Here is a 14722-nt window from a genome sequence, read left to right on the forward strand (position 1 = left end):
CGCAGGCCCCGGCCCGCCTACCTGGGCCAGGACTCCTGCGCGCGCAGTGCAGTCCCGGCTCGGCCTGTCTGGGGCCGCCCGCGAGCAGCCAGGCCGGCCCGGGACCCGAGCAGACGCGCACTTCCGGTCTGGGTCCTCCAGCTGGGTCTGCGTACCCGGGCCGCAGGTCTGCTCCCCGCTACTCGACAAACGAGAACACCCGCTCGGCAGCGGCTCCCTGCCCCCGGGCCGCCCTGCGTGGCCGCCGCGTCCCCTCAGCCCCTCGCGAGGGGCGGCGGGTGGCGGGGAGTACAGGGCCGGAGTCCGCCGCAGTCTCCAGCGGCTGGAGCCAGAGCGCGCACTGTTGCTCCAGACTCCTGTTTGGAGGACCCCAGAAGGTCACCGCAGGCGCCTGAGGCCCAGGGTGACCCGCCACGCCCCGGCCTGTCCATCCGGAGCAAGTGCCTGCCCTCCTGTCCTTCCCGCGGGCTCGCTGCCCTCTTCCTCCCCAGGCGTCAACTCCCCTCTGTCCAAAGGGGAGCTCAGCCAGTGCCCCTCCCACAAGCCAGTTCCTTTACAGCAGGCAGCTGAGGCGGCCGAGGGAGTCCCGGGGCGGTGCGGGGGTCAGGAGGCCCCAGGGGGTCTGCAGCTCCGTGCTGCCCTCTGTGCTGCTCTCCTCCTGCGCCCCGTGAAGGCTGGGAGGGCACTGTGCCAGCTGGGTGCCCGTCCTGGGTCGAGGCCAGCAGTGCCAAGCCACTCTCGCAGATGCTCAGAGAGAACTCAGAGCTGGGCCGAGCCCCTGCTAGACCTGGAGGGCAGCCCTTGACCCCTGAGGCACAGGCTCTGACTGGGCCCCGCACCTGTCCACCGCTGGGTTTGTTAGTGCCCAGTATATGCAGGTGCTGGGCCAGGTACCGGGGATAGGGAAGCAGGTGAGAGCTGCCTCTGGCTGGGCACAGTAGCAAATGCCTGTACCTCCAGCCCTGAGTGAGGCAGGAGAATCACTAGTTCAAGTCCTGCCTTAGCAACTTAGACCGCTCTCAAAAAGGGGAGGGGGCTAGAGATGGAACTTAGGGATAGAGCACCCGTGGGTTTGATCTACCATACTACCCCCAAAAAGGGGCCTTCATGTGGGAGGCCAGTCCAGAGGCTGGGTGGGACGAGGGGCAAGGTTTAAGCTGAAGTCTGAGGATAGGGTGGCAGCTGGCCTCCCGGGGCAGAGCAAAGGTGTGGGCACCCAAGACACAGCCTGGCTGAGGGCAAGGAGGCTGTGGGGCTGGGACGGGTGGGGCAGCGGACCACCAAGCACCACCAGGAGGGTAGCCTGGTCAGATCTGGTGAGACCTGAGGGTGGACCTTTCTGGCAGGTTCCACGCTTGTTTCTTGGCTGTTTGTGCTGCAGGCGCAGGGTACCCAGCCCCCTGCTCCTGCATGTCAGGGAGCATCTCTGTGGGTTCAGGGCCCAAGACATCAGAGGCCAACTACGGGGCCTGCCCAGGACCTGACCACACAGGACCTCACAGGAACCTGGAATGACCTGAACGGCACAGGAGGAGGGACCAGGGCTCCAGTAAAGGCCACCCTGGCTCTGATTCCTGGCACAGTTGGGTGGGGCAGTGTGAGCAAAGGTGGCGGAAAGCCAGATTCTCCTGCGGCAGAGCCACCTGCAGGACTTGAGTGGAGAAGGCAGGGCTTGGTGGTTGCTTGGAGCGGGAGGCCAGCTGGGGTCTCCATGGCTGGAGGGTGGAGGGGAGGCAAACCTGCCAGGGCTTCCGCTGGGAGAGGCTCCAACCCTGGGCCTGGCTTGGCCTTGCTGCTGCTGGTTCTGTTTGTCCAGTGGGTCCCACTGTCTGTCAGGTGCTGGGGTGCATTCACTGGGTGAGTGCAGCCTATGCCCTCAGCACCTCAAGACTTGGAGGCTCAGCTGAATCTCAGCACCAGGACAGAGGTCCTCCTGAGGGCAGGACTAGCACATGCAAAGGTGCTAGAGCCAGAGGCAGCCATGGCATACTGTACTGTGTGTGTGAGGAGGCTGGAATCAGATCCTGCTGCCTGTCAGGCATAGTGACATCAGTGACTTTTCAGGAGTCGGGTGCTGGGGATATAGCTCAGTGGCATAAGTGCCTGCCTGGCAAGCGCAAGGTCATGAGTTTGATCCCTGGTACCGCAAAAAAAAAAAAAAAGGAGTGGGGTGAATGTGTGTGTCTTGTGGTCACCTGCCCTGCTCTGAGGCTTGCTCAATCTGTTCCCCAGTAGGACTGAAGCCCTGCCCTTCCTTGAGCCTCTCTAAGCAGGCAACAGGATGACTCAGGGCAGAAGGGAAGACAGGCTGGTCAGAGTCTTCTGAGTCAACTCTGGAAGGTCCTGAGACACCTCCACTGACCTCAAGATGCCCCACTCGTCAGGGTGCACAGGAAGCCTTGGCTATCACAGAAGGTGGCCCAGAGCTGCTGAGAGGCCACATCAGAGGCTTGGGGGACACTCTTCTCTCTAGCTTGGTGCTGCAGCTTCCTGGAATGGGGGTGTCTACTGTTTCTTCTTCTATGTCAAGGGCCTACTGTACTTGTTGCTGTGACCAAACTACCTGACATATATTCCTCCTTTTTTTTTTTTTAAAGGAAGAAGAGATTTATTTTGGCTTATGGTTTCAGATGTTTCAGTCCGTGGTAAGCTGACTCCAAGACAGAAACATCATGATAGTGGATGTGGCAAAAGAACACTGCCCACCTCTAGGCAGCCAGGAAGCAGAGCAGGAAGAGCCAGAGAGGGAGGGGCCAGGGAGCAGACATAGTCCCCAAGATCATATCCCCGACCCACCCAGACATACCCAGAAGTGCATTTTACTAGTCCCCAGTCACCTCTCAAGCTAATCAAGTTGACAAGACTAGCCATTGCCCTCTCCATGTGGCTGGTGGTGACCATTGGTGCTCTTGACTTGTGATTATGTCGGTTCCACACATACTGATCTTGCAGTTCTGCTCAGCCAGGCCCTTCCTCAACCAGGAAGGCATGCAATGCCAGCACCTGCTTGGTGCAGATGTGTGCTGGGCATGTGGACTAGGCAGAGCCCATCCTCTGGGGCCAGGCCAAGTTCAGCTGCGCCCCTAGAGTTGGTGTGTGGCAGGCTGGGTCTGGGGTCCTGCAGAGGTGCTATGGACACCTCCTGTCAGAGGCTTCTCCTATATGGTGTCATCTTGGAGTTTGGGGTACAAGGTATAGGTTAAGGCTCAGTACCTGGGAAGTGGGTGGGGGACTGTGAGGGTGACCATGTCGGGCCCAGCTGGCATAGCCTTTGTGCTTGCCCTTCACTTGCCCAATGCGCTGCCCAGGGGGGAAGACTTTACATGGAGGAACTGATGTAGAGGCCACCTGATGGCCTCTTCGGCCGGACACCAGGGCTGTCTCTTTCCCTCTCCTCCCTCAGCCATGTGCTGGGGCCAGCCCAACCAGCTCACCTTGTCCTCACCTCAGCCACGGCTTCAGTAATGGAGTCTAACGGAGAGTCTTCCTTTTTCCCTCCCTCTTTCGTTTTCTTTTCTTTTTTTTTTTTTTTCTGGTACCGGGAATCGAACTCATGATCTCTTGCTTGCCAGGCAGGTGCTGTGCTGCTGAGCTAAATCCCCAGCCCCTCTCCTTTCTTTCTTTCTTTCCGTTTTTTTTTTTTTCCTTTCTCCTTTCCTCTTTTCCTTTTTTGTTTGAGATGAGGGTCTTGTTGTGTTGCCCAAGTTGGCTTTGAATGGCTGGGCTCAAGCAATCCTCCTGCCTCAGCCTCTCAAGTACTGGGATGACAGGCATGCATCACCACAGCTGGCTTCCAGACATTCTTTCTTTAAAGTGGAGAAGCAGAGGTGCCCAGAACGTGACGCTCCATTGTCCCATAACAATGCAAAGGGACGCTGAATGGGGTCCCTGACACGTGCTAGAATGGGGAAAGGGGACACTGAGCTCTGTGAGGACGCTCAGCCTGACTGTAGGGTGGGTGTCCCCCTCTTCTCAGCTCCCAGGTGCCCTGGGAGGCTGCCCAAGCCACTGTCTTGCTGAGGGGCTGCTGACCCTCCCCTGGGCCGTGGCTCATGTGAGGAGAAGGTGCCTGGGAGCCACAGGCTGGGTGGGACCTGTGCAGCCTCTCACTGGCTGCATACCTGCAGAGAAGCCTCTGCTGCTGCTGGCGTCAGTGGGCAGAGGGTGCCCATGGTGGGCAGGGAGGCTGAGCACAGGAGGGAGCCCTTCTCCTCTGCGCATGCAGTGTGTTAGGGATGTACTCACAGGCAGGGCTGCGGGCCACTGGCTTAGAACACGGAAGCAAGGAACAGACAGGTTCCTTCTAATAATAGGAAACAGACGCTGGGGATCAGGGAGATAGTCGCTGGAGCAATCTCAGAGGCTGGTCAGGCCTAGGTTGCTGCCTGAACACGGTCACTGGCAGGGTGGACATCGGCAGGGCCATCTCAGCTGGAGAGGAGACGCCTTATTTGGCTAATACTGACAGTGGCTGCGGGCTTGCTGCAAGAGAAAGGTAGAGCTCAAGCCCCAATCCCAGCATGCACCTGCCCCGGCGAGCCCTTCCCTGTCTAGATTGGATGATGGGGGGCCTGCGTGCGCAGCTCTCTGTCATCAGTCAGTGTTACGCTTTGTGTTTGGGTGTCCTGCCACAGTCTCTGTGCACTCATAGGCGGGGCTTTGGGGAGGTGGCTGGATCACGGGTGTGTGGTACTCAGATTAAGAGTGTGTGGCACTAAATTGGTTTAGCACAGACCTGGGTGTGGATAATGGAAGCCCCACCCTGGGTGGGTGGCACCACACAAAAGGCTTGTAGCTTTGACGGGATAGAAAGGAAAGAAAGGTTTGCTGCCTCCTGCCTGTCCTGCCAAGAACTGTCTCTCCTCTGTGGTGCCCCTCTGCCAGGCCACCCTCCCTCGGAACCAGCCAGCCATGGACTGAAACCTCCACAAACTGTGAGCCAAAAAAACCTTACCTCTTTCAACTTGTGGCTGTCTGGTACCTTGTCTCAGCAAGGAAAAAATAACTAAGACACTCGGTAACGGGGGGTGTCATTGTCACTGTGCTTTACTCCAGCCGCAGGTGTTTGGGGAGTGAGATAGGAGCTCCTCAGTCTGCTCCTGGAGGTGGTGTGTTCATGACCACAACCGTGAGGGGCCAGCTCACTGCTCTTCGCCTTGGAGTCAAAGGCTCTTTCTCCCTAAGTGGCAGCTGCTCCCTGACTCTAGCAGGAGCTGGTAACTCTTAGATAATAGCATCCACTGCAGAAGAAAGTCAAATCACTAACTAAAATTTAGTGCTAATGCTTCCTGTGTGTGGGCGTGCTTCATGTGCTTAGAGGAAGTGCTGGGGCAGTGGTGGCTGGTCCCTGTCTGTCCCTCCAATTCCTTGTATTTAAAGTAGGGAAGTGTCCAACTCATAGTAAGTGCTCAGACCAGTGCCTGGCACCTAGTAGGTGCTCGGTACAAGTTAGATGTTCTCACGGCTCAGCACTCTTCACTGTTACAAATAGTCTAACCTGTTTACTTGGTGGCTAAGCAAGGTCTATGAGGGCAGAGATTGTACCCACACACCACTGAATCCCAAGTAACTAAGACAGAATCAACCATATAGTAAGCCTTCAATGAACATGTTTAATGGAAGTGAATTGTGTAATAAAAACATTAAAGATTTCCATCTGGATTAAGTGTGGTGGTGCATGCCTATAATTCCAACACTCACTCAGGGTGTAGGAGGATTACCATGAGTTCCAGGCCAGCCTGGGCTCTGTAGTGGGTTTGAGGCCAACCTGAACTGCATAGTGAGACCCTGTCTCAAAAAATAGAAAAAAATTTTAAAAATTTCCAGCCAGAAGAGGTGAGGAAGTCAACAAACATTGTACCTCAAAAGGCATCAGAAAACCTGGGCAAACAGAATCAGGAGCAACCACCGCAATGCTCTGGATTTCCACCAAAGACATTTTTTTTTTTTAACCAAATAAGTCACTTCTATTTGACGCTTTAGTGTGATGAGCATTTTTTTTTTTTTTACATAAATGATTTGTATGTTGGAAGAAGAGCAAAGGAATAAACCTTACTGACGAGTCTTCATACTGGTTCAACTCAGGACACAAAGGATGATTTAAAGTACAAACACAAGAAGCTGGCACTAAGAATCTCATAGTTTTACATTTCTGAATATTAAACAACGGTAATTCTGATTAAAACAAAAGCACCTAGTAAACATTTGTTGATTCTCACACTGAGCCAAATAAAAACTATGAATACATCCACAAGTAACTAGTTCATAAATGTAAATTATTTCACAGGTCCTTTTAATGAAAAGTATTTCATCCTTAGGAGAACAGTTCTTTTTTTTTTCTTTTTCTTTTTCTTTTTGAGACAGGGTCTCATTACAGTTCAGACTGGCCTTGAGCTCACTTTGTAGCCCAGGCTGGCCTCAAACTTGCAACTATCCTCCTGCCTCAGCCTCCCAAGTGCTGGGATTACAGGAGTGCGCCACCATGCCCGGCCTTAGGAGAGCAGTTCTTCAACCATTAGCAAAATATTGCATTCAAAATAAGGCACTGAAATAAATGGATATATTATACCACATTATCAATACTCTGAAACATTGAAAGTATACTGAATGAGAAAAATATGTAAGATTATGTTTAATCTTGACAATCCACGGTAATTTAACCAGTAAGTCAGAGTTTGTAAAATTAGAAATGTACTTCTCTACATCTGCCCTAACTACTTAAATGATGACAGTTTTGAAACAACTGCTTAGGTCACAACCAAAGACACTGAACAATCAAGAAGTGTTCATGCATCAGAAATACTGAGCCTCAGGGTAGAAGCCAGAATTACTCAGCAGAAAGGAATCATGAAAATCTCAATTCACACTGAAGTGATAACCAGTCAACATAAACACTGAGATAACACAGATGTTGGAATTATTCGACAAAGATTTTAAAGCAGCTATTGTAAGAAAGTACCAACAAACAATTGTGAACACTTGTATCAAATCAAGTGAGAGCCAGCCATTGTATAAAACTCAATATCCATGCATGATAAACACTTTCAAAGTGCTTGAAAAGTAGGAACTTGCAAAGTAGGAACAGAAAAGATCATCTTTGGTTGAGAAAAGAGCCTGCGTGAAGTATTCCGAACAATGCCCCGCACCCGCCTCCCCCAGGACCAGGAGCAGGGCACAGATATCCACTCTTGCTATTTTTTTTTTTTTTTTTTTGGTTTTGGTTTTTCTCCGGTACCGGGAACCACTCTTGCTATTATCAACACCTGCAGGAAATCTTAGTCAGCAAAATAAAGCAATGAAAGCAAGTGAGAGGCGCACAGGTTGGAAATGAAGCGAAACTGTCCCCATTTACAGACAACACGATTGTAGCGAATCCTGGTGAATCTGCAAAAAAGCAGACTGGACGAGTGAGGTTAGGAAGGTTGGGAGATACAAAGTCAACACACAAGTGTGAATTTTATTTCTATATACTTGCAACAGACAAAAGAAGAAAACAATTTAAATGACATGTTAAAGCACCTGCCTGGCAAGCACAAGGTCCTGAGTTCGATTCCCAGGACCAAAAAAAAACCCCAAAATGACATGTTAATAAAAAGATGGAAGAGGACGTAGTGCATGCAGTGTCAGATTGTGTCCAGGAGTTGTTGACTCAATACTGTAAACCTGTCCATCCTCAAGGAATTGGTTTATAGATTTAGTGTGATTTCAAGGAAAACCTCAGATTTTCAAAAGACAAGTAGATCCTAAAAGTAAGATGGAAAGACGAATAAACTACAATCATAAAACAATTTTTAAAACTATGAATAGACCCAAAGGCTGGGGATATAGCTCAGTGGTACAATGCCTGTCTGGCAAGCATGAGGTTGTGAGTTCAATTCCCTGTACAAAAAAAAAAAAAAAAGAATATAGCTGGACGTGGTAGTGCACACCTGTATCCCTGCATGTGAGAGTCTGGGGCAAGAGGATCACCGGGAGTTTGAGGCCAGCCTAGGCTACATAGGAAGACCCTGTTGCAAAAAAAAAAAAAAAAAGAGAAAAAGAATATAGGGAAATGGTACTTCTCCAGCTTTTAAAATTGCAATAAGATCCACAGATCATAAAATCAGCCACCCCAAAGCGTGCCATCAGTGCCACCACAGTGCATTCACATGCCTTGTGTCCATCGTCTCATTCCCACTCCAGGGCTTTCTCTTCCCCCCAGAGGAAACTCTGCACCCCTTCCCCTCTCCTCAGCCTCTGGCACTCACTAATCTGTTTTGTATAGATCTGCCTTTTCTGGGTATTTTTTTCGATACTGGGAATTGAACTCAGGACCTTGCGCTTGCTTGAACTCAGGTAGGTGCTTGTGCCGCTGAGCTATCTCCCTGGTCTGGAAGTTTTGTATACATGAAATCATACACATGGTGACCTTTTGTGTCTGGTTTCATTGACAATTTGAAGGTCATGAAGATTTATGCCTGTGCTTTCTTCTTTCTTCTAACAATTTTATAGTTTTATTAGCTCTTTGATCCATTTCTAGTTGTTTCTAAAAATATATGGTGTGAGGTACGAGTTCTACTTACTTCTTTTGCATGTGGATAGTTTTCTCAACATTATTCTTTTCACGTATATCTGATCTTAGGATAGGTATAGACCTGCAATTTAACACGGCATGGTGTTGGCGAGGTGAAAAACACGAAAGTCAATGGGGTGTTATGGCATACATCTGTAATCTCAGCATGCTGGGAGGCTGAGGCAGGAGAATCACAGGTTTGAGCCTAGCCTGGCAACTTAGCAATTTAGCTAGACTCTATCTCAAAATAAAAAAAGGGCTGGGGCCAGATAAGTTGGTGAATGCCTGTAACCCTCACACTCAGAAGGCTAAGGCAGGAGGTTTGCTGTGTGTTCAAAGCTGGCCTGGGGGGGCTGGGGATTTAGCTCAGCGGCAAAAGCGCCTGCCTGGCAAGCGCAAGGTCGTGAGTTCGGTTCCCGGTACCGGGGAAAAAAAAAAAAAAAAAAAAAAAAGCTGGCCTGGGATACTGAGTTCAAGTACAGCCTGGACTACATAGTGAGACCCTGTCTCAAACAAACAAACAAACAATCAAACAGGGCTGAGGATGTGGTTCAGTGCAAGGGTCCTGGGTTCAATCACAAGTAGTAAAAGGGGAGAGCCTAAAAGCTCAACTTAAAATTGGTCAAGGATTTGAATAGACATTTCTCCAAAGGAGATAAACAAACCACCAATGAGCACATGAAAATTTGTTCAACATTATGAGTCGTCAAGCAAATGCAAATCAAAACCACAATGAGCTACCACCTCACACCTGCTGGAAGCTGTACTAAGTGGTGCAGGGAGGGGTGGAGAGACTGGGATCCTGCCGCCAGCTGAGGGAATCTGAATTCTGTCACCAGTTGGGAAAGCACAGGACACTTACAAAGGGGACAGCGTGACTTCACTGGAGGAGCTGTGGGCTAGCACATGAGGGTGGCTTCCCAGCGTGGTTCTGTGGGCGGCTGAGCGGAGCACGGAGGTCGGGCAGGGGACAGGCTGGGGTGAGGAGGCTCAGGGCTGGCACTGGGGATCAGTGGTGCAGCTGCTGCAGGTCAGGCGCTGTGTTGCTGCTTAGCACGTCACCACACATGGAGTGGCTTTTTCTTTTTTTGTGGTACTGGTGATGGAGCCTAGGGCCTTTGCACTGAACTACACTGCACTATATCCCCAGCTTTTTGTTGTGTTGTTGTTATTTCATTTTATTTTATTGAGACAGGGTTTTGCTAAGTTGCTAAATTTCCAAGGCTAGGCTCAAAGTGGCAATCCTGCCTCAGCCTCCCAGTTTTAGTGGCTTTATTTATTTTTTGAGACAGGATCTCTCCATATAGTTCCAGTTGGCTTGTAACTCATGGTGATCCTCCTGCCTCAACCTCCTGGATTCTGGCGTGCGTCACCATGCCCACTTGCTTTAAAATACAGTGTTGTGCTGTTTTGGTTTGTTTTTTACTCAGTTCGTATGGTCCAGAGTCCAGCATGATTTCACCTCGGTTGGTCACAAAAGGGCACAATCAAGGGCTGTGGCTTCTCTGTGAAGCTTGAGGTCCCCTTTGTGGGTCACACAGTTCTTGGCAGGATTTCTTGTTGGCTGGTAGCCTGGGGCCCTGCTGGGATCTCACCCTGGGCGGGAGCACCCTGCTGCCCGGTCTGCCAGGACAGTCTTGGGTAACGTGAGCCTCTCACAGGAGACACAGCCACAGGCTCCCTCCTCGTGGGGTGTGTGACTCACTGGGGTCACCTTACACCGTGCCCACCACAGCTTAGAGTGGAGCAAAAACTGTAGGAGAGAAGCGGTGCTGTGCAGAAATGGACCTGGTCAGCACAGTCTGGCTTCCTTACTGTTACTATTTCTGGAGAAAGGACTTCAATGTACTATCCTGCCTACTCTAGACCCATCTGACAAAAGCTCAAACCGAAGCCAGTGGAGACCTGCAGAGGAAACCAGGCTTGAGGGCTGAATGCCACCAGGTTCGAGGGGCTTGGGAGCCACTTTGTCCTTGCACAGACAGACACTAACGAGAGCACGAGACAAGCCCACACAGGCCCCTAGCTGAGAGGCCTGCTAAGACGAGAGCCAACCTCTTTCTGAAGAGGTAACAGAATTCAGCATCTCTACATGCTGTCCTGATTCAGTTTGAAAAAAAAAAAAAAATCACTTGACTCAAACTGAGAGGAAATTCAACCCACAGTCAAGGAAAAAGACCAGCGGTCCATGTCCTGCCTTCTGGTTGGGCTGGTGCTCATAAGCACTTTCTAAGGGCTGCGGTAACTCGGCGAGGTTGAGCTAACCCCTCCTAGAAGACTCCGCCCCCCAGGCCTTGGAGAGGGCAAAGGGCCCACGGTGTCCACCCTTTCCTCTTTTGGTGGTTGGTGGCATGGTCGGGCAGGGGGCCTCTGGGTCTCCTTGCAGCTGACCGGACAAGGAGCCTCCCTGTAGGCCATCCCTAGCTCATTCCAAGGACAGGAGCTTCTGACAAACTCCCTAAGGAACCCTAGACTCCTCAACCTTCCCCTGGGAACTTCCCCTGGGAACTCAGGGCCAAGGGTGCAGAAGGGAGATGGGCCCAGGGTGGGTGGTGGGCTGTGAGAGCCTCCCCGAGACTGGCCCAGGACAGCTCTAGTTCCACTGAGTGCTGAGGGGGAGCCCTCGTCCTCTGCTGGACCTGGACAGAAAGACACATCCTCTCTGTCTGGGTGCTGTGCCCTTCTGACCTGGGAACTGCCCTGCTTGGGCCTGAGAGGTTGACCCCTCCCTGCTCAGAGATGCTATGTCCTGTCTGGCCCCCAAGCTTCAGCCTGCAGCAGCTGAATGGGGGCCCTAGCCCCACAGAAGCTCTGGCTCTCTCCTCTGCTCTGAGTAGAGAGAGCACCTCTGCAGCGCCTCCCGATGTTCACACGGGTGGGTCAGACTTCTGGGGAGGAGGTGTGGGGAGGAGCTGCCTGGCTTGCAGGCTGCCTCTCACCATAGCAACGGCTCCCTGCAAGCTGCTGAGCTCCCTGGACTGACCCTGGCGAGCACCAGTCAGGCTGCTCTGACTGGCTGGCCGGCCGGCCTGTTGCCTGTCCCCCACCCCAGCTTCTCTGATTTGGGAAGACATGACCTTGCTTTTCCAAGGGAAGCCCCACTGCCACGAGCGTTTCTCTTACCAGGCAGACAGTTCAATCTACCGCCCCAGGGCTGGCTCGGTCCCCTGGGTAGCCGCCTCGAGAGCTGGTCACAGAGGCTGCCGAGTGGTTCCCCGTAGCCCAGGAAGGCTGGCAGAGGCTCCATGCTCAGCGACTGACTATGGGTGCACCCTGGGGCCCCAAGGCAGCCGTGGCTGAGCCAGGGTGGAAGTCTAGGGACACTGAGAGGCGGGCACCGGCCTGATCCTTCCCAGGATGTCTCAGGCCCAGCCACAGCCCATGTGGGTCGAGGCTCCACCTGCGGGGCAGCGGCTCCCAGGGTGCCCAGCAGAGGCCCGCAGGAAGGCACATGCACAGGTGGTTAGCTATGCATTCACAGGCTATTATTAACCTGACAGTGACATCATCAGTAGCCAATGGGAGGTGGTTTTATTTCCAGGGCTGACAGCTTGAGAATGGTTAATTTTAGCTGGATCTTCATTCCTGAGGCTCATGAAACTCCAGCCAGTGGGGGGTTGAGGGGGTAGAGGGGCTGCCTGTGTCTCCTCAAACAACCTGATGGGCCCTGAGGGCTCCAGGAGGGGGCCAAAGAGGGCCTGAACTTATAGCCCTTCTTCCCATCTTGCTTCCCAGAGGGAGCCCTGGTTGGCTTCCCCCAACCCCCACGTGTGGCAACTCCCTGGGCCATGGGGACCAGTGACTCAGATGCAGTAAGAGGGACAGCAAAGGGGTGGAGGCTGACCTGGGGGACACAGGGCACAGCCGCAGGGGGGACTCGGGCTTCTGTGAGGACATCACACTGGCCTGGCTCAAGCCTTTCAAGCTTCCCACTTACTGTGTGACCTCGGGCAGGATGCTTGGCTTCTCAGAGCCCCAGCTGCCTCGCACGTTCACCGGAGCATCAGGCCAGCCTAGGGGGCGCTGCTGCACTGGGAGAGCTTACAGCGCTTGGCAACTGCGGCTGTTATTAATTAGCAAGTAATGTTGTTATTCAGCATTGCTTAGTACTTAATAGTCCAAGTATTATTATCTACTGAATAAGTAGTAGCTGTCTTAGTCTCTTCTGTGCTGCTGCAACTGTATGCCTGTGAGCGGGTAATTCCCGACGAGGATTCAGTACTCACGGCACTGGAGGTCAGGCGGTGCTCAGACAAGGTGCTGGCATCACTCCACAGCGGAGGGCAAGAGAAACCCCTTCCCACAGGCCCTCTAGGAGGTGGATTAACCCATCATGGTGAGGCTCCTGACTCAGATGCCTCCCAGATGCCCCATCTCCCAACTCTGTGGCCCTGGGATCGTTTCCAACTTGTGCACTTCGGGGGAAAATTCAGACCACAGCGGTAATTAGGCAGGGGCCAGGGTTACCAGCATCGGCATCCTCAGTCCTGTCCCATGGGCAGTGGTCGCTGAGAGCCAGGGCTGGTCGTTTAGTGCTGTGAGCAGTCGTGCCGTGCAGTCCCCCCACTAAGCATCATTGCCTTACGTGGACTTGTATTCTGCACGCGCCGAGCGTCTTCACTGCTGATCGTGGGTCTCTCCAGGACACGCTGTGTCCTCGGAGACACCCTGACACCCTCTCCAGGGTCAGTGCATAGTGCTTCGAGGAGGACGCCCCATCTTGCCACCCGAGACCATTCCTGGGGCACAAGTGAGCCCCTGCCCTGGGCCTCCCCAGCTGACTGCTAACTAGAGGTGCACAGAGGCAGGGGAGCAGTGCTCGGATCTGTCGGGGAGGAAGTGTCTCCTGCAGACTCAAAGGCTGAGGGTGGCCCAGGGTCTTATCTGCTGGTGGGAGTCCCCAGCCTCCCAGCTCCCTCCCCCTTTCCTCTGGCCCACTCAGCCTTGACCAATCACAGCACCTGTGACAGGCCAGCCTAACCTTCAGGCAGGGAGGGAGCATGAAATGTAGAGACCCGCACAGCAGGGTGGGGCAGGTGCGTCTTGCTGTCTCGCCAGGCATTTATTTTTAATTCCTGGCTCCCAGTTGACAGTATCAGCAGCGCTCGGAAGTGCTGGATCATCCAGGGGCCTGTCCTCCCTCCGATTAGTGTGGAAGCCTTTCTCTGCCCAAAGGCCCTCCCCACGGCTCGGGAGAGCCCACTCCCCCACTGCTGGTGCTCCCGACTCTGCTCCTCCTCGAACCCAGGGGACCTGTCTCTGGGGGCTCCTCATGGACATCACCCTGTTGGCAGGCACTGGGCCCTGGCCTACACTGCGGTGTCTGGACCCTGTAGACACTTGGGGGAGGGGACAGGCGCAGCGTCTGCTGCCTCACATGGACACGCTGAGGCCCCAGGCTCTCTCCTGACTTACCCACCCTGCAGTGACAAAGACCCAAGGCCGGTGGGAGGTGGGGTGGGAACGCCTGGGTGAGAGGCCAGATGGGGTTTTGGGAGAAGCTCTTGACCTTGATCTTCACATGACACACGACTACCACAGCCCTCTTCAAAGCCCGTCCGGGTGACCCTGGCCTGCCAGGACCCTGGAGGGGCACAGCAGGGCTGGGGCTCACCCTGGCAGGCACTGCATCAGGGTCAGGGCCTGGGCTGTGGACCTGTTCTGTCACACCGCTGCCTGAGAGGGGCTTGGAGCATTTTCTGCCGGGGAGCGCAGGAGGGAAAAGGCCCTGCCCAGGGCCTCCGAGGGAGGCTGGATGCCACGGATCTGAGGATGACAGAGCGATGCTACAGACCCTACCTAGGACAGGGGCCCCTGCGCCGGGGATCACACTAGGGAGAGCGCCTCAGAACAGAGCTTGGCGCGGTCCCTGGGCCGCAGCCAGGACCAGGGCTGGCAGAGGACATTCAGCTCCGGCCCGGTCCTCAGCACCCCCAACCCCGCCTCCCCTCCCCACCTGCCGGTTTCCTGTCTCCGGGTCCTCCTTGCGGGGACTTCTTTTTGTGTTAAAGGTGTCTTCCCGCTCTCCAGAGGCCTCTCTGTCGCCGGTACCCGGCTCCCCCTCCGCCGCCCGTCTCGCTGCCTCTGCACCCCCGGCCCTCGCCCTCCTGCGCCCTGCCCCAGGCTCCCAGCCCGCGCTCGCTGTCGCGCCGCGCTCGCTCCGGGGCGCCT

General features: G+C 53.9%; 1 protein-coding gene across 1 annotated transcript in view; it reads right to left on the reverse strand.

Annotated features, from left to right (window-relative positions):
• The window catches only part of Ppdpf (pancreatic progenitor cell differentiation and proliferation factor), a gene marked incomplete in the record, with an annotated part of 16856 nt that overhangs the window by 1319 nt on the left and 815 nt on the right, over positions 1-14722 (reverse strand). The window contains 5 exon segments of the mRNA XM_013507430.1: positions 1-178; positions 293-356; positions 558-658; positions 14166-14250; positions 14603-14720. Coding sequence (XP_013362884.1) covers positions 1-178; positions 293-356; positions 558-658; positions 14166-14250; positions 14603-14720 — 546 coding nt within the window.

This window comes from Chinchilla lanigera, unplaced genomic scaffold (assembly GCF_000276665.1).
Source record: "Chinchilla lanigera isolate Chin_1 unplaced genomic scaffold, ChiLan1.0 scaffold00127, whole genome shotgun sequence".
Taxonomy (NCBI): Eukaryota; Metazoa; Chordata; class Mammalia; order Rodentia; family Chinchillidae; genus Chinchilla; species Chinchilla lanigera.